This window comes from Orcinus orca, chromosome X, assembly GCF_937001465.1.
Source record: "Orcinus orca chromosome X, mOrcOrc1.1, whole genome shotgun sequence".
In the NCBI taxonomy this organism is placed as follows: domain Eukaryota; kingdom Metazoa; phylum Chordata; class Mammalia; order Artiodactyla; family Delphinidae; genus Orcinus; species Orcinus orca.
The window spans coordinates 104,241,620-104,265,359 of record NC_064580.1 but is presented as its reverse complement, the minus strand read 5'-3'; the positions used below and the strand labels follow the sequence as shown (position 1 = coordinate 104,265,359).

Sequence of the window (23,740 nt, the reverse complement as noted above, 5' to 3'; positions counted from 1 at the left end):
ACCAACATATAAAACCTAATGGGAAATTCTGTCATGCCGTCATCAGAAATACAGTTCCAGTCTCCTGCTACAAAAACTGAAAAACAATAGAACATAAGCTATGTAATTTCTGAAAGAACATCTTGTAAAAAATGCACTCAAAAATCAGAATTAAAACATTTTATTTTTGCCATAAGAAGCTCTACGAACTAATATCAGGTAACGGTTAATGAAAAGTAGAACTTAAAGTCATGACAGAGAAGAGTGAACAAGTATGAACATTACAGTATTGGATGGAAATGAACAAGGTTTCATATGATTGACAGAGATGAGAAAGCCAGTGCTGCTTAATTAGTATTTAATTCTTTAGAATATGCACGCCTTGACAATACAAAATACCTTCATCATTTTTACCATTTGTTTTATCTTTTTGGTACAATGGGAAAAACCCAGCATCAATTCCTCATAGCGGTTGTGTGTGTGTGGGATCATTACCACCAAAATGATAATCATTTAAGATTTATTCTAAAGTGAATCTTGCAAGATTGCTACAACATTTAAAAATCTTTGCTTAGGGGCTTCCCTGGTGGCGCAGTGGTTGAGAGTCCGCCTGCCGATGCAGGGGACACCGGTTCGTGCCCCGGTCCGGGAAGATCCCACATGCCGCGGAGCAGCTGGGCCCGTGAGCCATGGCCGCTGAGCCTGCGCGTCCGGAGCCTGTTGCTCCGCAACGGGAGAGGCCACAACAGTGAGAGGCCCGCGTACCGCAAAAAAAAAAAAAAAAAAAATCTTTGCTTTGTTTGAGCACTTTCATTTTGTCATCTTTTAACAAATTGCTATTTCAAAGTTCCTATCCAGAATATTTATAGGTAATTTAGCATAGGAGCAAATCTGAAGCCAACTTGAAAGGAAAAAAAGGAAGTTCAATTGCCAGAAAACTAAGTATAAAATAGGAACACCCCATGACAAGCTTTGAACAGCCTCTTGCCACAGATTTCCAACCCCATAAATATTGGGGGTGAATGGTTTTAATCCCAAAGGAGTATTCTGCATGAATTCTGAACTTTGTATATAGAGACTTGTAGAAAAACAGAAGACCCTGACATACATGCAAGTAAAAGTCTTCTGGCAAAAATACAATTTAAAGTGATTTTTCCAGTTTTCCTCCTCCCAAAAAACTCTAGAAGATACCTTCAGTAGGCCAAGTTGAAATTTCACCCTCAGAATTTACATAGAGCACAGCAGCAGCAAATAATTATATCCAGATAATTAAGAATGGATAGTTTTCCATTATAGAATTAACTCCTGGTTTGTCATAATGGCCTTGTAGAAACCACCAAGTTTTATTATGACAAACTAATTTACCTAGCAGTTTAGTCTGAAAGGACTGGAAGCTCTGCTGATATCAGTATCATTCACACTTGTAGAAGAATTATGTCTAACTGGTAAAACAGCATTAATGAAACAAACAAATTTCCACTGAAAAGATTTCAGAGTGTACCCTATAGTCAAAGAGTAATGTTATCAGTACCTACAAAGAAAGGAAACAGATATTGCAATTCCAGAGATCAGACTCTTAAGTTGTAAGGTAATTTAAAAATTTCCAAGGATTAGTTTACAAAATGGTCTTAAGGTCTCAACTCACAGAACAGAAAACGGAAAGATGCACATCATTCTAATCCTTGGTAAAGCAAAGGAGTATATTATTTTTCTTTCTTCTCATATTACTGCAAATACTGATGCCTGATACCCTCAGCTACCATCTTAAGAAACACTGAAACCATTATCTTCAAGTCTAGATTACTGTAAGAATGACGTATACATGAGAAATTATGATTAAAGCTTTAAGTTCAAAGTCAAGAAATAGACTATTTTCAAAAATACGTGGTTAAGGAGAAAGAAAATATCTATGTTGAATTAAGAAATACTTAAGCAAGGTTACAAATGACTAATAACTATGCACAACAATCTTTTTCAATATCTATTAATTTTTTTCCTTTGCAAAAATTCATTTACAGAAGTTCGACAAGTCAATCCTGTTATAAATGCTAGGCTATATATTTGTTCCAACCTGCTTCCCTTTTAGTACTAGCACTTCAATAAGTTTTTACTTTATTTTCTAAGTGTTTAAATATGTGTCATTTTAAAAGGGAGAAAGGTGGTATTTATTGTTCTCAAGATAAATGGGAATCAACAAGCCTATTTAACTTCCACGTATAGCTTCTGAATGCTATAATACTGCAGCAATTTGCAGATGGAATGGAACTTATTTTAGAAGGAGTAAAAACCTAAAAGGTCTTGCTGAAAGGAAAATACTAGATCACTGACTCAACTATGTCAAATAAAAACTTCCTATTAGAGATTCTAAGTAATATGAACATTTAAAAATATATGCCAGTAGCCTCCCGCCCAAAATATACAGGCGTCTCATTTGTGAAATTTGTCATTTATAAAGATTTATACATAAAGATTAATTTGGTGGCTTTCAGATTCAAAATTTGAAAAATGTCATGGGAATATTTTTAACCATAACAAGCAAAAAGGAAATCTCCATTTACTTCCATTCTCTGTCGCTATCATATAAGAGTGCAGAATTCAAAACAAATGCGACAGATCATTTCACCTCTTCCTGTCTGCACTACAGAGATTTGTTTTCCTTTAGTATTTTTGCCCATGGAAACCACACTGCAAAGGTATATATACAGTAGTCCAGCCACAGGTCTTTTCCAGACTATGGCAATAAAAGCAAGGTTTAATTCTAATTAGCTAAAACTACTTCATTGTTCAAATGAGAGATTTGTCTGCACGGCCATTTTCATGAGGGGCAGGAGGTTGCTATCCATTTGGGTTAGCAGAATACACAACCAAGCAGAGATTTATTCTGAAAATTTCCAGGACAACTTTAGAAGTTCTTGTTTACTTTTTATGCCATATATAAGACACGACACATTTATAGTCTCAATAATAAGAAAATTGAGAATCATCAGTAAAGTGCTAACACGGAAGGGGAAAGTTGCAAGATATACTAGGGTATGCTAATAACTCCAGTTATTTTCAAAGAACATTCAGACTGCTTCAAATTCTATTCAGGAAACTATCTCTCCAAGCTTTTTTTTTCTTTTTGCCTCTTTTAAATGTGCTGAAAGCTAACTATAAAAATGGATACTTGGGGGGGGAAAACTTCTCAATCTCTATTCAAACTTTCAGAATAATTTGCTTCTAAAAAATTATCAACAAATAATCCAACTAGACTACCTTCAGATGACATGGCAGATCAAATCAACTTGTTTTCACCTTTGTTTTACAGGTCTTCTGAAAGCCCTGACCCTTAATCCAAACCAAAACTTTCTGATATTTCAAAGGAGTTCAATAAGATTCTGGTATTATAAATTCAAACTCAGTACTGCCATCTGTTACATTCTGTTTAAAAATTGAATCATTTTCCTGCTGAATAAAAATATCTTCCCAGGTCATTGGCTTGTTCTGAGGAGTAGATGTGGTCCCTACTGGAGGTTCTTTCCCAGCATCAACCTTATACCCAATACCATCATCCTTCATGACAGGCATGGTGCCTGACTTATCAGAAAGGTATGCATATTGTCTGATCTGTAAAGACCTGCATGGATGTAAACGATAAAGCTTTGAGTCTCCAGAAGGATCTTGACTATGAACTGACTTTATGTGTGAAGACATAAACTGATAGTTGATGAAAGACTTGCCACAGGCCAAACACTGATACCTTCTCTCCCCTGTGTGATGAATTTCATGCTTTGTGCGATATTCTGCAAGAGGAAATACCTTCTCACAGTAACGGCAAGGATACTTCTTCTCCCAAGAATGAATGTTAAAATGTCTCCGCAAGCTTGTCAGACAGACATATGACCTTTTGCATACAATACAGATATAATAGACCCTTCCATCTACTATTAACTCATAGTGATCATCATGTTTTACCTTCATACGTTTATTTGCCGTCTCACTGCTAGATGTTTTTGGTATCTCATTCTCAAGTCTGGCCTCCCCTTCGTCAGGGTCATCTTTGACAGGGATCACTATATCATAAGTATCTTCACCAATATTTGCATAAACCTTGCAACCCGTCGACAAGCCTTCAATTTCAGTAGCTGTATCTAAAGTAATAATCTTCTGACCCTCCATTAGATGTTTTGATCCTAAACCTGGATCATTAGTGTTTCTAGTAATTATATCTGAAATTTTTAAAGAATTAGAAAGTGGCTCTTGCAGAAGTGTAGGAATCTGCATCTTCTGTATCAACGATCCATCAAAAGCGGTATTTGGGGGGATCTCAGCCTGTGGGACCAAAGATGTATTACTGACCGCCGAGTCTGGACTGGAGCTAATAGTGTCATCATCATCATCTATAATTTCCTCCTCCTCCTCTTCATTGGCCTTGTTTCCTGTTAAAACAGCATTGTTTGGTGGCTGCTGATTCTGCACAAGTACATTGATTGAAGGAGACATATGATTTGGAAGTGAAGAACTGACATTTGGTGGTGTAGTAAGTGATGTCTGATTTAATAAAATGATGTTGGGAGTCAGATGTGTTGGGGCCGAGGATACCAATAATTTTTCACTTCCTTGTGTTTGGTTCAGAGTTGCCTGATTCACAGAAGTAGGAAGTTTCTGAGTAGGTGTGATATTTGTTAAAGGGGGAGAGCTATTGCTCGCACAAGGTGCAACATCTGAAATAGCAACAGAGGCTGGGTTAGGCTGGACCTCTGCCACTGTATTGGTACTTGGCAAAGTCTCCTTTGCAGGCAGAATCTCAGAGCAGAAAATGACGTCATCGTCGTCATCATCTGAATCGGTAACAATGATCTTTTTCATCTCATAATCTTCAGCAGATAAGGAAAAAGACTCTGTTATAATTGGCATTATAGTGGCCCCATTTTCTTGGGCTTCATCTTTTGATTTTTGTATTTCAAGGTTCTTGTCACTAGAACCAGGAGGTAAGGTTTCTGCATTACCATCCTGAGCTGTACCTGAGATGCTTTTAACCTGTGACAATGGGACACCAAGCTCTGCTATAAATTTAACTCCTAATAACTGCCCTGATTTAATTAACTCATCAAGTAAATCTGATCTAACACGAACAATTTTAGAACTATAGATATAATTGAGAATTTCTGCAAAGATCTCTGCTCTTATAAAGCTCAGTTCAACAACTTGCCCAGCAACTGAGAAGAGCTGATGGAAGTAAGTACTAGAAGCTGAAAGGATGTTCCTGTGGGCTCGGAATTTTCGGTCTTCCACAATAACGGTAACATCACAGAAGAGTCCATGGCCGCGTTGCTCATTCAAGGAGTTCAGCAGACTGCCAGAGTATTGAATGTCTGTAGCAGAAATCAGTTTTCTACTCTCCATGCCTGTAAGAGAAAGGGAGGGGGAGGATGGGAGATTAGGAAAGAAGGACAAAAGCACTTCATCATTCAGAATTTCAGCTACAGCATCATTAACTAGTTTACTGGAATTTTACCCGAAGTTTGATATAACTTTTTGGTTTTTATATAAATTATTCTTACAGGCTGGTTTTTGGACCACATGTCAAATCTCATGACTTTCCCCTGAGAAGAGACAAGCCAGTTTTAAATTGATCTACAGATTTGAACATTAATCTCTTCCTTTGAATCTTAGATTCATGCATCACACTAGGCTAGTTTTAAAGATTAAAATTAATTTTCTTAGTTCCAATTTTGGATTTTCTCCTCAAGAAGAGTTAAGAGTTAATTTTTAACTGTCTTAAAACTTTAAGAAAAATCTTCATCATGAACACATAAAAGTTATTTCACCTGTAAATGAATGTTTTGAATGTCAGAAAAGCTTGGTGTGTGCAACACTGAGTCCAAAATATGTAGTCTTCCTAAATTTTAACTTATCTTTAAGAACATATTCAACAGCTATTCCCTGCAGCCAGTGACTAAATCAGAATTTATAAACACTGGCAATTATTACCTCTATTATTTTTCTATTCTTACTTTGATTGGGATGCCTCATCTGGATAAACTATGAAACACCTTTCTTACCCTCTCCTCTTTCTTCTTCCCCTTGCCACTTCCCCTCACCTGCCTAACCTTACAATCTCCAGAGGCGGAATGTTAAACAGAGTGCCAAATGAAGTCAACAGATGCTGTTGTGAAAAAATAAAACAAAGGAAAAGAAAAGTTTACCATTTCTTAAAGCTCATTTGCATGAAAACACAAAACATTGAATTTTGTTGGTAAAGAATTATGAGCATTGATATGAGAACTTTCTTCACACCAAATGAACTAGTGAAAATTAAGATATAAACTTACTGGAACAGAGCAGACATCACTCTAGAAAAAAAGGGGAGGGGGACTGTCAATAAATAGTATTGCTGTGTACCACCCCCAAAACAATTTTTGGCACTTTGCAGAAGATATATCCAATAACAATGACACGGAATTTAAATAAATAAATAGATAAATAAATACATGTATATATAATTAAAAATTAGTTGACCTGAGAAAACCATAATTCAAAAAGAGTCATGTACCACAATGTTCACTGCAGCTCTATTTACAATAGCCAGGACATGGAAGCAACCTAAGTGTCCATCGACAGATGAATGGATTAAGAAGATGTGGCACATATATACAATGGAATATTACTCAGCCATAAAAAGAAACAAATTGAGTTATTTGTAATGAGGTGGATGGACCCAGAGTCTGTCATACAGAGTGAAGTAAGTCAGAAAGAGAAAAACAAATACCGTATGCTAACACATATATATGGAATCTTAAAAAAAAAATGGTTCTGATGAACCTAGGGGCAGGACAGGAATAAAGACGCAGACGTAGAGAATGGACTTGAGGACACGGGGAGAGGGAAGGTTAAGCTGGGATGAAGTGAGAGAGTGGCATGGACATATACACACTACCAAATGTAAAATAGATTGCTAGTGCGAAGCAGCCGCATAGCACAGGGAGATCAGCTCGGTGCTTTGTGACCACCTAGAGGGGTGCGATAGGGAGGGTGGGAGGGAGATGCAAGAGGGAGGGGATATGGGGATATATGTATATGTATAGCTGATTCACTTTGCTGTACAGCAGAAACTAAACATTGTAAAGCAATTATACTCCAATAAAGATGTTGAAAAATAATAAAATAAAATAAAATAGATAAGCGGGGGAAAAATTAGTTGATAAGTACTTTCGGCAAAGAAACACTTTTTATTGCTAATATTCTTTCTCTTTAGAGTTACCAAAGTAGTACCACTGTCACAGTTCTTAAGTTATATACACGTGGAAGACAGGGCGTCTCAAATATCTTCTAAATTTTTCAAAATAATAGCTTAAAAACAAAAAATAGGAAAAAAGTCTAGAAATCAAGGATTTAAAACATCATGTTATAAGGCATTGCTTGTTAACGGTACCAAGGAATTCCAGGTTACCATAAAGGCATTCATCAGAAAGGGTGACCTTTGGACAGCGAGCCAGCAACCTGGGCTACCGAAATATGGGGATTTCGACACAAGTCCCTTTTCAGTGGATAGATAGGTTTTCTGAATACGGTCCCACTATTTCTGTCGTTTGCACATGGGTGTTCCCAATGGGGGAATGATTTAAATGTACGTGTCCAGGTGACACCGGGACTTGGTTTCATTTTGTTGTTTAGGTTACCTCCTCTTCCCTGTTAAGGTGGACCCAGGAACAGCACAAATCGGTCTGAACCCACCCTAACCAAGATTTGCGACCCGACTGTGGAAAAGCCGTTCCTCATTCCTGTGAGACAAATCCTTGACCGAGGGCAGGTGAAGGTGGGAAAGAGAAACACCACCCGCGAGACTGAAACAACCGACACGCGGCTCCCTGCGGCAGCTGAACCCCATCTTCCTCCTTCCACCCCTTCTTCCCATTCGCACCCGGCCGGCTGCAACCGAGGTTTTTAACCCCCATTCACGCGGAAAAGCAGCTTCTCGCAAATACAGATGGAGGTCCAGCCAGCACAGTCAGGGCGGGGGTAGTAAGGCGAGGCGAGCCGGGGAAAGTAGAAGGTGGCGAACCGGAGGGTGGGGTGTTGGGAGGGGATGAGGCCAAGCAGGCGGCATTGTTATGCCCTGGGAAGGGGACGGAAGGGGAGGATGGGCCAGGCCGAAAAGCCCTAAATCAAAGGGCTAGGAGGGGAAAAGAGGCGCAAAAAAGGCAGGCAGAGGAGCGAGGAAAACGCCGAGCGGTTCTCCGCGGTGGGCTCCCCACGCTCCGGGCCTACCCCGGGCGCCGGCAGACCCTCGGCCCCTGACGGCGGAGGGGACCGCGCCGCGGCCCTCCCGGTTCGTCCCCTCCTTCGCTCCCGGGCCCACACAAAGAAAGGGCCGGAGGAGCGGAGCCTCCGTCTCCGCCGCTTCCTGGTTCAAGTGAGGAGAAAGCGAAGGCAGGCGCGGCCCAGGGACGGAGGAAGCAGGCGCGATCCCTCGCCCCCTCCCGGGTCGCGGCCGGCTCCTCACCTGCTTCCCGGCGCTGCAGCTTCTCGTCGTCGGGCCGCGCGGAAGGGTGGGAGTCCTCCAACAACCAGAAGCCGGACTGCGCGGCGACTCGGCTCCTTCTTTAAACGTCGCTCCAGTCTTGGTCGACGTCGACGCGGCTACCGCCTCCCGCCGCCACCACTGCCACAGCTGCCCCAAGCCGCCGACAGAGGGCACCGCGCGGGGGCGAGGCGCCAAAGGCAAAGGCGCCCTCCTCTTCCGAGTGCGGTTCGGCTCTTTCCGGAGGGGCCCGAGCGTTAGGCCGCGCCGCTTCGGCGCCCCACTCCGCCTTCGGCTCCTTCCGCAGGGGGCGGAGGAAGACTGGGAAGTACCGGGAGAGCTCGGCCCCTTCCGGAGGGCGAAAGGGTGGGAAAAAGGAAAGATGGGGTAATGCGGTCACAAACGGTTGGGATGCGAGGGAAGGTAGTCGCTTTCGTCTACGTTCCGTGTAAGCTTCTAGGGAGTAAAAACTGAGAGACTAGACGGGTTTCATTTCTTTTGAAAGTTTGAAACTGCTCTATTTAATAGCCTGTTAGATGATAAACCACCTTGAAATATAATCAGAATAAATATAATCAAACAATGTATCGACTCATTATGATTTATGATAATCCAAGTTCTAGGATAACACGATGACAACTGCATTATAATATATACTTTGAAGAAATAAATTCAGTTTTTGGACAAGTACTATCTTCTTAACTGAATACTAAATGATGCAACACTATGTTAATTCCTTCATTTCAACTATCGTTTTCTGACCACCTGTTTGATCTGTACCAAATCTTATGTTAGGTTCTGTGGAATACAAAAATGAATAAACCAAGGTCTCTACCTTTTCAAAGAGCTCAGTAGATAGGTACTCAAACATCGACAAAATATTTGTAAGGTACAGAACACAGAGAAAGGAGTAGCAAACTGAATTTGAGCTGCATCTTGAAAGATAAATAATATTAACACTTGCATTGTTAATTTATTATTCTTATTTACATAGCATTTCCTCCTCAGAGGGCTTTACTGTCTGACACATGGTAGGTGTTCAATAATTGTTTAGTGAATGAATATATGAATGAGTTGTGCTAATTTTAAAAACTCTTCTGGTAATACACTTCCGACTGAGTACCACGATGAATGGAGCAATGGGATGGGTGTTTGGAGAGCAAAATATTTCCCTTTAGGCTGGTTATTGATCATATTCAACTAAAGAACAAAATAGCAGCATTTTCTTCAACAACTAGAGCCATTCACTACCTTCATTTTCTTTTAAAAAATATGTATAGGATAATATTGCATCAGTTTCCAAAAACTTGAATTGGCACTTATTTACCATTCAGTTGGAATGTCCACCAGGCTACTCACTATCTCTAATTTTCTTCAACATAAAATCAGACAAAGATGTCATCATCTATCGATCTCTCATCTATTCTACATTCTCCTCAATAAAGTAAAGCCACATAGCATAACATCAAAGTAGTGTAATACAGCTGTATTTTCACATGGAGATAAGAAATCCAAATGAAATTCCTTAGGCGTTTCTCCAAGGTTTGGTATTGTGGGAAAACAATCTATGTGGGAATTACTGCATTATTAGTTTTTGATTATGCCTTAAAATTATGAAAGTTTTATTGTTTAATATAAAAACATTTCATGGAAAATAGGAGTGTGCTGTTGTAAAAGAAACGAAGACAGATGGTAGTATTTTCCTGGTAACTGAGCATTTAACAAAACTAGTCAGCAGATTAATGACCATTTTTCTGAGTCATCCTCCCCCAAAATTTAGTAGCAAAAAAAAAAAAATTAGGAAATAAGACAAAGTACATTTTGAAAGTTTAGGATCTATTTATCTTTCAGTAGCTTAGTTGACTAAAACTAAAATGAGACATTTCTTTGAAATACAGATCACAGTGGCAGTAGCTGCCACTCTTGATATCAAATGTGTGTTGGTTACCTCTCAGTAAATTGTAAGATGCAATACATTTTCTTTTGCACCAGCACCAACAACACCAAGGCCCCCAACAGAATTGCCTTCCCTTTGTCCCTTTCCTGAAAGGGCTTTAAAAGTGTGGAGCCACAACTGAGGTATGATGAAGGCCTATTACTTCGAAGTGCAGGAAACTGTCTCTTCCCTTCTGTCCATGTCGCTCAGCCCCTAACTCAGCAAAAACTAAGCTAAAATTTAAAAGCTACCTATAACCCATGCACCTAAGATCAATTAATCTATGACAAAAGAGGCAAGAATATACAATGGAGAAAGGACAGTCTCTTCAACAAGTGGTGTTGGGAAAGCTGGACAGCTACATGTAAATCAGTGAAATTAGAACACTCCCCCACACCATATACAAAAACAAACTCAAAATGGTTTAAAAACCTAAATGTAAGACATGACACCATAAAACTCCTAGAAAGGTACATAGGTGAAACATTCTTTGACATAAATCGTAGCAATATTTTCTTAGCTCAGTCTCCCAAGGCAAAAGAAATAAAAGCAAAAATAAATGGGACCTAATCAAACTTAAAAGCTTATGCACAGCAAAGGAAACCATCAACAAAACTAAAAGAATGGGAGAAAATATTTTCAAACAATGCAACCGACAAGGAGTTAATATCCAAAATATAAAAACAACTCATACAACTCAATATCCAAAAAACAAACAACCCAATCAAAAACATGGGCAGAACACCTAAATAGACATTTTTCCAAAGAAGACATACAGATGGCCAATAGGCACAAAAAAAGATGCTCAACACCACTAATTATTAGAGAAATGCAAATCAAAACCACAATGAGATAACACCTCACACCATTCAGGATGGCTGTCATCAAAAGTCTACAAATAATAAATGCTGGAGAAGGTGTGGAGAAAAGGGAATCCTTGTACACTGTTGGTGAGAACATAAATTGATGCAGCCACTATGGAAAACAGTATGGAGGTTCCTTAAAAAACTAAAAATAGAACTACTATGTGATCCAGCAATTCCACTTCTGGGTATATATCAGTAAAAAAACAAAAACTCTAATTCAAAAAGATACACGCACCCCAATGTTCATAGCAGCACTATTTACAAAAGCCAAGACATGGAAACAATCCAAATGCCCATCAACAGATGATTGGCTTAGAGATGTGGTATATATATATACAATGGAATATTATTATTCAACCATAAAAAAGAAGGAAATATTGCCATTTGCAGCAACATGGATGGACCTAGAGAGTATTATGCTTAGTGAAATAAATCAAAGACAAATACTATATGATATCACTTATATATGGAATCTAAAAATGATACAGATGAATCTATATACAAAACAGAAACAGACTCACAGACATAGAAAACAAACTCATGGTTACCAAAGGGTAGAGGGAGAGGGGGAGGGACAAACTGGGAGTATGGGATTAATAGATGCACACTACCATGTATAAAGTAGATAAGCAACAAGGATTTTCTGTATAACACAGGGAACAATACTCAATATCTCATAATAACCTATAATGGAAAATAATCTGAAAAAATTAATATATATATATAACTGAATCACTTTGTTGTACACTTGAAACTAACACAATATTGTAAATCAACTATACTTCAAATTAAAAAAAATTTAAAAAGAAAAAAGTTACCTATAATTAAAGGGGATCCAATGATCAGGAAAGGAATTTTTTGGTAGGAAAAGCAGAGCAGACCAAGAAATCTGAGTGGCCTTAACAGCTGCTTTTGGGACAAGGTCTTTGGAAAGTTTCATTAATTTTCTGTTTCTCAACAAGTTATTTCACCTTTCACTTTCTTTTTATCTGAAGGCTTAATCCTACTTCAAACAACATAGTAGCTTTTAAAGACAAGAACCTTTATCAAATGGATTTGGAGGTATCAATTGTTTCACATTCTAAAAAGATTTTTGATTGGCTGATAATGGAATCAGGTTTTATAACCATGTGTCAGTTTGCTTGCCTTTGCCTTTTTTGAACTTGATTATGAATTCCATGAGGCCAGCAACTGTCCTCTCCTGTGTTAAAATGTCAAGAATCTTGTGGATGCTTAATATATATTAATTGATGACAATAAAAGATAAAAAACCAGGACTTCCCTGGTGGCGCAGCGGTTAAGAATCTGCCTGCCAATGTAGGTGACACGGGTTCGAGCCCAGGTCCAGGAAGATCCCACGTGCCACGGAGCAACTAAGCCTGTGCACCACAACTACTGAGCCTGCGCTCCAGAGCCCGCAAGCCACAACTGCTGAGCACGCGTGCCACAACTACTGAAGCCCACGCTCCTAGAGCCCATGCTATACAACAAGAGAAGCCACCGCAATGAGAAGTCCGTGCACCGCAATGAAGAGTAGCCCCGGCTCACCGCAACTAGAGAAAGCCCACGTGCAGCAACGAAGACCCAATGCAGCCAAAAATAAATAAATAAATAAATAAATTTTTAAAAAGATAAAAAACAGCATTCATTCAGTCCTAGAGCCCTTCCACTGAGTTATGCTTAGCTACACAGATTTAGTAAGGTCACTACACAAGTATAAAAAGAAACCACAGTAAGGTATAGTGGAAATAACAAAGACTTGGGCAGATGTGAGTGGGTTGGGATTCTGGTACTCCCACTTAGCTGTGTGACCTTGAGCCTGATTCTTCATATGTAAAATAGAGATAATAATACCTTCCCATAGAGTTGTTTTGAGGATTAAATGAGTTAACTACCGATAGTGTCAAACTGTGTACAGTTTCCAAAATATGACATGGTGTTTACTGCTTTCATGTCTGTGCCTGGAACCCTAAGCCTGTAATAACCATTCCTTTTGTATTCACACTGTGCCTCTCCTGTTGTTTGGCAAGTGCCTGGTCTTCAAGAAAGACACAACTCAAACACTAACATGTTTGTGAAGCCTGCCTTGATGGTAGATGATAGACAGATATGGTTACTTAATATTGAAGGAATGAGTGTCTGGAACCCAGTAAGTTCTAAATATATGTTTGCTTTTTCATCACTCTCCCCTTTTCTGCTTTATCCCAACAATTCTCTCTTTAAGTGACTTGTTTGATACAGTTGATTCTCCTTTTCTTCTAAAGTCAATTGGATAGGGATATATAACCCTCCTACTGAGAAAAAGGAAGTGGATATTGCCGACAATAATACAATCTACCCCCCAAAAGCAACAGGTAGCTTATTTCGAATATGAAAAAAATTGAGAGAATATACTACAAATGTGTCCTTTGTGAAAAATTACTTGGCAATATGAAATCAAATCTGATAAGAAATGAGTCAAAATGAAGAATTAAGAATGGACATTTTGCAGTGTGCCAGTCTATGTAAATGGAGGACTAAGACCAAACAACAAGGTTATGAATATGTGATAGAATGAAACTATTATAAACCCTGACACAATAAAAATCCATTCATTCATTTGTTCATTAAATACATATCACTTAGTACCTACTCCGTGCCAGGCAATGCTCTACACACTGTGGATACAATCATCATCAAGATGAAGTCGCAGTCTTCATGAAACTTAGATTCTAATGGGAGAGACATACAGTAAACATATTATCTAAATATATAACATAATATCAGATAGTAATGAGTGCTATGAAGAAAAATAAATAGCATAAAGGGGGAGAGAATAATGAGGGTGCTATTGTAAATAGTGTGGTCAGGGACGACCTCTCTGAAAAGATGATGGATGAGCAAAGAACGGAATGAACTAAGGGAAAGAGCCATGCAAATATCTGGGGAAGAGCACTCTAGGCAGTGGAACATGTCAATGCCCTTCAACCAAAGACCATCAGGAACTTACTCATAGCTGACAAGTTGGGTTTATTATTCTTTGCAGGCAGGGAGAATGAACACCATAGGGAACCATGGGGTGTTTCAGTAAGAGAATGTTAGAAAGAACCTACTATAGTATTTGAGTGATTTACGGGAGGGTCTAAGGAAGTGGCAGTTCGCTCTAAATCAGATGCTGTCAGAAAGCAGGGGCAATTGTATGATTGGGCATCTCAATAACCTCATACATAGGGAGGGCAGACTAGGGCAAAGATAAAGCTGTAATTGATAAAGTAGCAGTCACCCATTTTGGCCAAGAGAGGGGGTGTTTGGTGTTTTCTGGGTGGCACAGTGACTTTTTTTTTGTCTGTGCTTAGACAAAATTATGAAGTGGTCTTATTTCGTCTCACGTTGTCAGTCATCTAGTGACCTTGTCTTAGATTGGTGTTCTGTGAGTTTACGTCCAACAGAAGAACATGGCCTGAGCGCTAGTCAGCTTCCAGATATCAGGGGCTGCTTCCCAATCCATTTTCTCTAACAACAAGTGAAAAGCCTTAGAATATAAGGAATAAATTTTAGGGGTGGTGGGAGAGGAGGGAGGAGGTATAATATTGGCTATCTCCTCATCTTTAGTAGAAAATAGTTAATAGTGCATTATTATTGTATGGGACATACTTATACTAAAACATTATTCATTGTTTAGCTGAAATTCAAATGTAAGCGAACCTACTGTATTTTTTTTCTTTTTGCTAAATCTGACAACACTAAAATAAAAACACTGTCAGCTGCATAGGAAATACTTTGAATACTTGGTGCTTTTTCTTCTCGTCCCACTTAGATTTTTATTTGAAATCAGGATAGACTCAGAAAAAAATATGTAAGTCGATTTGAGCCATTCCTATATATTCTACATGTACATAGACGCCCACATCTGTGCATATATTGATATTATGTATATGTACGTATGTACATACATACACACACACGAGAAACAGTAAAAGCATCCAATAGTATAGAATATGTAACACACACGCACAGAAGGCACCTGGAACACAAGCAGAATTGACTGTGTTGGTGATACGGCCACTCAGTGAAATGCATCTAGTGGTCTTCATCCTTCCTTTCGGTCATTTCAAGTACGAGGCTGAGAAAAACACGGTCTCCGATCCAACTTGGACCTGGCGCGCCTCCTGAGGAACCGGAAGGATGAGAGGAACCGATTGCAGCGGCGGTTTATTTACACGGATGCACACACCCCTTTCACGTCGGCGGGAGGCCACGTAGGCCTGGGGAAGGATTTTGCCGGCGTACCCGGAATGGTTTCCTCAGCGTTGGTTGGGCGGGGGAGGGTAGCGCAGCGGCGCGTTCTGGGAGCCGAAGAGACCGAGATCTTCCCGGGCTCTTGAGAGTGTTACCTCTTTCGCGGCAACAATGGCTCGAGTGTCTCGCTCGCGCGGCCCGGAGTGGGAAGCATCGCAGTTCGTCGAAGAGCCCCGAGCCCGCGGGGCGGCCGCTCTCGTTCGCACTCTTGCTCTCGGCCCGGGGACCGGAATGGCCTCAGCCATCAGCTGGGTGGCCTCAGCCGAGGCTCCCGAAACCAGCTCTGCGGCCCTGGCTTGCGGTGTCGTTCGCGAGAGCTGCCCTCGGCACCTCGGTGCTCCCCTTCCGCTTCTGCGTCCTCGTCCGCTGAGCGCTGCCGCCACTCGCGCCGCTGCGGGAGCGACGAGCCGGGACCCAGCCTCCTGGACCGGGAGGAGGTGAGTGATGCGGCCGCACCTTCGCTCTGAGGAGCCCACTTGCCTTCAGAGTTCGCTTCATCTCTCATCCCGCTTCTGAACGGTTCCAATTAAGCATTTTCTACCTTCTTTGCGCCCATTTCCATCTTTTGCTTCAGTCCACGACAGCTCCTTATTTGCCCTTTTTCTCCCTTAATTCTCACTCATCCTTGGGCTCCTTCATACGGTGCTGTGACCCCTCCACCCCCTTTCACCTCTGGTCTGGCAGAAGACATGGCCAAGGGTCCCAGACCTATTTACGTTGTGTTATCATTTGTGAGCAAGTTTTTATTCCCCACTAGACTGAGTTCGTGGAAAGGAGGAGCCCGATTTTACTCATCACAGAATTCGCAGTGCCTAGCACTTAGTAAGAGCTCAACCATTGTGTGTTGAATGAATGAACAGATTGGTTTGAGATGATAACAGGATGTGTAAGTGGAAATTCTTTGTAGGGAGTTGGGAAGGGTTGAGATTAAGGGTTTAAACTGGAGAAGAGAAAACCTTCCCCCACGACAGGATTGGATGAACGTAGGAAAAGCAATGTGCGTAACTGCAAATGGGGCTACCTTGAGAAAGGTCTTGTTAAATGGTCTCAATCTTGACCTTGAAGAATGAGGGAAGGGTGAGATCAATTTTCCTCTAATGAAAGTGAGTATTGGAGCGGAAAAATAGTTTAAGAAGGAAAAGTTCTAATTATTGCTGTGTAAGTAGTCATACCTCCCAAGTGCCTTGAATGTGTTAAAAATGAGAAATTTACAAACATTACAGGCATTGAGGGGCAGGTTGAAATTACAACAGTTGGGAGATGTCTTGATGATTTTTTTTCTTCCAGCAGTGGAAGGTAATAAAGCATAGTGAGGAGGAAGATAGTGGATGGATTCAGACTGCCTGAGTTTGAAGCCCTGCTTTGCCACTTAATACCTGTATAACTTTGGGTATTGAGAGTTTACCTGAGCTACTCTGTGGTGTTGCTGCCTCAGCGTCCATTTTGTTTGCAGGGTCTAGCCCTCTCCTGTAAGCACATGCCCTAGATAGCAACCCGTAAAATCACAAGCAAATGTAAGTTCCTGATATGACTTCCCGAACAGCCCCTGTGATCTGCAGTCTCCCCTGCCTCCCAGTGCCGGTATGCTGTATGGCCCCCTTAGAGAAGACCCTCGTGGGGCTTACCAAAACCCCCGCTCTTTTGGTTTAAATTGACCAAAATGTCCCTAGCCTGGGAACCCCAAAGCACTCCACCCACAGACTGTAATAAAAGCATGTGCCCCAGGTCCTGTCACTCTCTGCACCCTATCTTGACCTCCCCATGTAACCCCTCGAGGTGTGCTGGATACTTCCTACCGGACCTGTGAGTAATAAACTTCTCTATTTCAATTTCTCTTGTGGTCTGTTGTTGAACTTTGGCTCACCATCTGGCACCCTGTGCTCCACTTAACAAATGTTAATTTAAGGAAGTCAAAACATTGGGCAAATTACTTAACCTCTCCAAGGTACATTTCTTCACCTGTAAAAACAGGGATAAAAATAGTGCTGACATTTTTAGGGTTGTTGTAATGATTTAGTGCCTGGAACATAATACACATTATGTTTTAGCTATTAGGGTTTCACACCTGGGAGGAGGAACAGTAAAAATAGTCCTGAGTTATATTGGAGACCTACCTCTCCAAGTTATATGTTTCAGAAAGGTCACCCACAATCTGTGTCAATCAAAAAGCAAACAGGTTATTTTAGAATCCCAACCAAAAGGTGTAGGAACAGCTTGGATGAAATTTGCATTTGTGCATGTAGAAGATAATTCATCTTGAGTCCAGATGAAACCAGGTAGCAGCAGGGACTGTTTTAATGGTCTCTTATTCACCCTGTTGGTGAGAGAGGTAATCCCTCCCTAGGGTTATGGGGCAGCTGAACATAGGACACCTGACACTGGACACATAAGATCCACTATGCAGGGATAATCTGGAACTGCACCTGTCCCTTTAATAAAGAGGGTTGTTTGGCTAGGGGACCTTTTCTGCAGGAGCAGAGTGGGAAGGGGAATTTGCAGTTAGGCCGTTGGAGGCCCTACTGGTTTCCCCAGATGTCAAAGCAGCACATAATATTGGGCCTTAATTTTAGGCCCTACACCACAAGGACTGTGTGTCTTTACAGTCTGGCAGGCATCATTGGCCCCTATACTTATATATTCCAAGGGCTATTATTTGTATGTTTACTTTTAGATTATCTGCTTCTGGAACTGGGTGACCCTCTGAGTCCAAATCTGCAGTTAATACCTTTTCCTCTGAATAAAGAAGTAAAAAATAATTTATTTAAGCAATGAGACCAAATATATTTATTTTGTAAGGATTAAAAAAAAAACAGAGACACAAGCAGCTAAACAAGAACAGATAGACAATGTACTCCTTTTCCAAAAAGGAACTAAAGGAAAAACAAAGAAAACAAACCCTGGATCTCATTGAATACAACTTCTGTCACATAGAACTTTTCAGAGCTCCCTTTATTTTCTACTTCTTGTAGTGCTTCATTTTTTTTCAAAATTGAAATATTTACTTGACAGAAAAATTTTGAATTTGGTAAAGAAATGGCAATAACTGGTACATACATTAATTCAAAATATTTCTACTAAGCACCAAATAGTTCCCAAATTTTTCACCAAGAACCTCTTCATCACTGAAAGAATGCCTAAAATGTAATCAGTTTAGTTAGGTTTTTAATCAAGAAATCTAAAGATGCCAATCAGTAGTGCTTCATTTTTAAAAGCTGTCTTTACTAGGTCCTGGGTTTCTGAAAACTAAAGTTTTAACCAAATTGGAACAGACTTCTTTTTCCTTTCATAAATATGCATAAACAAATGAAGTTATTTCCAAATGTAAAACTGTTTCTGTCACATATTGCAGAAGATGAAATGAGCAATTAGGAGCTCTGTCATGCATGCGGCAGAAGGGATGCGCTTGACAGCCTCCCAGGCTGCATTTCTAGCCTGGCTGTTCAGGCTGTCTGTAGTCTGTACCATTTGATAGTACTATCAGAACATCAGACCCTAAGTGTTAAGTTTACATTTATACCAAGTTTTTTATTAATTTAAAGTTTAAAACATAAAGGGAGAATAGAATAACTGGACTTGTTGAATTTGAATATATATAAAATTTATATATATATATATATATATATATATATATATATATATATATATATATATAATGGAATTCAGCTTTTTTTTTTTGCGGTACGCGGGCCTCTCACTGCTGTGGCCTCTCCCACTGCGGAGCACAGGCTCCGGACGTGCAGGCTCAGCAGCCATGGCTCATGGGCCCAGCCGCTCCATGGCATGTGGGATCCTCCCGGGCCGGGGCACGAACCCGCGTCCCCTGCATCGGCAGGCGGACTCTCAACCACTGCGCCACCAGGGAAGCCCGAATTCAGCTATTTTTAAATTTTTTTATTTCCATATTTAAATTTATATTTCATAATATTTCTACCTATTGAAATCCATGAGTTCACACCAGTACCTCAAATTCCAATCCATAGCACAGCATTCATTCTAGCTTTCCCCGTTTTTCTAGAATTCACCTATTGAGTTATAATTTACATGCCTATATCTTCTGGAAAATTAAGTGAGATAGGATTAGAGAATTGGGAGCTCCTGAAGTATGAGGACTTTCTGCAAAGAATCCTTGTTTTAGACTGAATTGTGTGCCCCCAAAATTCATATGTTGAAGCCCTAACCCTCGAAGTGACTGTAATTGGCAATAGGGCTTTTAAGGAGGTAATTAAGTTTAAATAAGCTCATAAGGATGAGACCCTAATTCAGTAGGACTGGTGTCCTTATAAGAAGAAGAGACACCAGAGATCTCGGTCAATCAGTATCTCTCTGTCTCTCTCTCTCTCTCCTTCTATCTTCCCCTTATCCTCCTCTCTCCCTCTACTCTTCCTCTCTCCCTCTCTCCCCACTCCCACCTCTCCTGACCTGAGCACAGAGGACACAGAGAAGAGGCCAAGCAAGAAGGTGGCATTCTACAAGCCAGGAACAGAGGTCTCACCAGAAACCAACACTGATGTCACCTTGATCTTGCATTTCTTTTTTTTAAAATTTTATTTAATTTTATTTATTTTTTTAAACAGCAGGTTATTAGTTATCCATTTTATACATATTAGTGTATATATGGCAATCCCAATCTCCCAATTCATCCCACAACCACCACCACCCCCCGCCACTTTCCCCCCTTGGTTTCCATATGTTTGTTCTGTACATCAGTGTCTCAATTTCTGCTCTGCAAACTGGTTCATCTGTACCATTTTTCTAGGTTCCACGTATATGCGTTAGTATACGATATTTGTTTTTCTCTTTCTCACTTACTTCACTCTGTATGACAGTCTCTAGATCCATCCACGTCTCTACAGATGACTCCATTTCTTTCCTTTTTATGGCTGAGTAATATTCCATTGTATATATGTACCACACCTTCTTCATTCATTCGTCTGTCAATGGGCATTTAGGTTGCTTCCACATCCTGGCTATTGTAAATATTGCTGCAATGAACATTGGGTGCATGTGACTTTTTGAATTACAGTTTTCTCTGGGTATATGCCCAGTAGTGGGATTGCTGGGTCATATGGTAATTCTATTTTTAGTTTTTTAAGGAACCTCCATACTGTTCTCCATAGTGGCTGTATCAATTTACATTCCCACCAACAGTACAAGAGGGTTCCCTTTTCTCCACACCCTCTCCAGCATTTATTGTTTCTAGATATTTTTATGATGGCCATTCTGACTGGTGTGAGGTGATATCTCATTGTAGTTTTGGTTTGCATTTCTCTGATAATTAGTGATGTTGAGCATCCTTTCATGTGTTTGTTGGCAATCTGTATATCTTCTTTGGAGAAATGTCTATTTAGGTCTTCTGCCCATTTTTGAATTGGGTTGTTTGTTTTCTTGATATTGAGCTGCTTGTAAATTTTGGAGATTAATCCTTTGTCACTTGCTTCATTTGCAAATATTTTCTCCCATTCTGAGGGTTGTCTTTTGGTCTTGTTTATGGTTTCCTTTGCTGTGCAAAAGCTTTTAAGTTTCATTAGGTTCCATTTGTTTATTTTTGTTTTTATTTTCATTACTCTAGGAGGTGGAACAAAAAAGATCTTGCTGCAATTTATCTCAAAGAGTATTCTTCCTGTGTTTTCCTCTAAGAGTTTTATAGTGTCCAGTCTTACATTTAAACTCTAATCTATTTTGAGTTTATATTTGTGTATGGTGTTAGGGAGTGTTCTAATTACATTCTTTTACATGTAGCTGTCCACTTTGCCCACCACCACTTATTGAAGAGGCTGTCTTTTCTCCATTATATATCCTTGCCTCCTTTGTCATAGATTAGTTGACCATGGCTGTGTGGGTTTATCTCTGGGCTTTCTATCCTGTTCCATTGATCTATGTTCCTATTTTTGTGCCAATACCATATTGTCTTGATTACTGTAGCTTTGTAGTATAGCTAAAGTCAGGGAGTCTGATTCCTCCAGCTCCGTTTTTTTCCCTCAAGACTGCTTTGACTATTCGGGGTCTCTTGTGTCTCCATACAAATTTTAAGATTTTTTGTTCTAGTTCTGTAAAACATGCCATTGGTGATTTGATAGAGATTGCATTGAATCTGTAGATTGCTTTGGGTAGTATAGTCATTTTCACAATATTGATTCTTCCAATCCAAGAACATGTTATATCTCCCATCATGTTTGTATCATCTTTAATTTCTTTCATCAGTGTCTTATAATTTTCTGCATACAGGTCTTTTGTGTCTCTAGGTAGGTTTATTCCTAGGTATTTTATTCTTTTTGTTGCAGTGGTAAATGGGAGTGTTTCCTTAATTTCTCTTTCATATTTTTCATCACTAATGTATAGGAATGCAAGAGATTTCTGTGCATTAATTTTGTATCCTGCAACTTTACCAAGTTCATTGATTAGCTCTAGTAGTTTTCTGGTGGCATCTTTAGGATTCTCTATGTATAGTATCATGTCATCTGCAAACAGTGACAGTTTTACTTCTTCTATTCCAATTTGTATTCCTTTTATTTCTTTTTCTTCTCTGATTGCCATGGCTAGGACTTCCAAAGCTATGTTGAATGATAGTGGTGAGAGTGGACATCCTTGTCTTGTTCCTGATCTTAGAAGAAATGATTTCAGTTTTTCACCATTGAGAATGATGTTTGCTATGGGTTTGTTGTATATGGGCTTTGTTATGTTGAGGTAGGTTCACTCTATGCCCACTTTCTGGAGAGTTTTTATTATAAATGGGTGTTGAATTTTGGCAACAGCTTTTTCTGCATCTATTGAGATGATCATATGGTTTTTCTTCTTCAATTTGTTAATATGGTGTATCACATTGATTGATTTGTGTATATTGAAGAATCCTTGCATCCCTGGGATAAAACCCACTTGATCATGGTGTCTGATCCTTTTAATGTGTTGTTGGATTCTGTTTGCTAGTATTTTGTTGAGGATTTTTGCATCTATATTCATCAGTGATATTGGTCTGTAATTTTCTTTTTTTGTAGTATCTTTGTTTGGCTTTGGTATCCGGGTGATGGTGGCCTCGTAGAATGAGTTTGGGAGTGTTCCTTCCTCTACAATTTTTTGGAAGAGTTTGAGAAGGATGGTTGTTAGCTCTTCTCTAAATGTTTGATAGATTTCACCTGTGAAGCCATCTGGTCCTGGACTTTTGTTTGTTGGAAGATTTTTAATCACAGTTTCAATTTCATTACTTGTGATTGGTCTGTTCATATTTTCTATTTCTTCCTTGTTCAGTCTTGGAAGGTTATACCTTTCTAAGAATTTGTCCATTTCTTCCAGGTTATCCATTTTATTTCCATAGAGTTGCTTGTAGTAATCTCTCATTATCCCTTGTATTTCTATGGTGTCCATTGTAACTTCTCCTTTTTCATCTCTAATTTTATTGATCTGAGTTCTCTCCCTCTTTTTCTTGATGAGTCTGGCTAAAGGTTTATCAATTTTGTTTATCTTCTCAAAGAACCAGCTTTTAGTTTTATTGATCTTTGCTATTGTCTCCTTTGTTTGTATTTCATTTATTTCTGCTCTGACCTTTATGATTTCTTTCCTTCTACTAACTTTGGGTTTTGTTTGTTCTTCTTTCTCTACTTCCTTTAGGTGTAAGGTTAGGTTGTTTATTTGAGCTGTTTGTTGTTTCTTGAGGTAGGATTGTATTGCTGTAAACTTCCCTCTTAGAACTGCTTTTGCTGCATCCCCTAGGTTTTAGATCGTTGTGTTTTCATTGTCATTTGTCTCTAGGTATTTTTTGATTTCCTCTTTAATTTCTTCAGTGATCTCTTGGTTATTTAGTAGTGTATTGTTTAGCCTCCATGTGTTTGTGTTTTTTACGTTTTTTTCCCTGTAATTGATTTCTAATCCCATAGCGTTATGGTCGGAAAAGATGCTTAATATGATTTCAATTTTCTTAAATTTACTGAGGCTTGATTTGTGACCCAAGATGCGATCTATCCTGGAGAATGTTCCGTGCGCAATTGAGAAGAAAGTGTAATCTGCTGTTTTTGGATGGAATGTCCTATAAATATCAGTTAAATCTGTCTGGTCTATTGTGTCATTTAAAGCTTGTGTTTCTCTATTTATTTTCTGTCTGGATGATCTGTCCATTGGTGTAAGTGAGGTGTTAAAAGTCCCCCACTATTATTGTGTTACTGTTGATTTCCTCTTTTATAGCTGTTA

General features: G+C 39.6%; 1 protein-coding gene across 2 annotated transcripts; it reads right to left on the bottom strand.

The window, feature by feature from the left end:
- Positions 1 to 144: 144 nt before the first annotated feature.
- ZBTB33 (zinc finger and BTB domain containing 33) lies at positions 145 to 8,993 on the bottom strand. 2 transcript variants are annotated; one of them, XM_033416228.2, is made up of 3 exons: positions 8,465 to 8,826; positions 6,294 to 6,314; positions 145 to 5,366 (listed from the first exon to the last, which is right to left on the bottom strand). In XM_033416228.2, the coding sequence occupies exon 3, from the start codon at positions 5,362 to 5,364 to the stop codon at positions 3,346 to 3,348; it is 2,019 nt and encodes a 672-aa protein (XP_033272119.1). In that variant the 5' UTR covers positions 5,365 to 5,366; positions 6,294 to 6,314; positions 8,465 to 8,826; the 3' UTR covers positions 145 to 3,345. The 2 variants fall into 2 exon arrangements, with proteins under 2 accessions (XP_033272119.1, XP_033272118.1); XM_033416227.2 differs by lacking the exon at positions 6,294 to 6,314 and having other exon boundaries at positions 8,465 to 8,993.
- Positions 8,994 to 23,740: the final 14,747 nt, after the last annotated feature.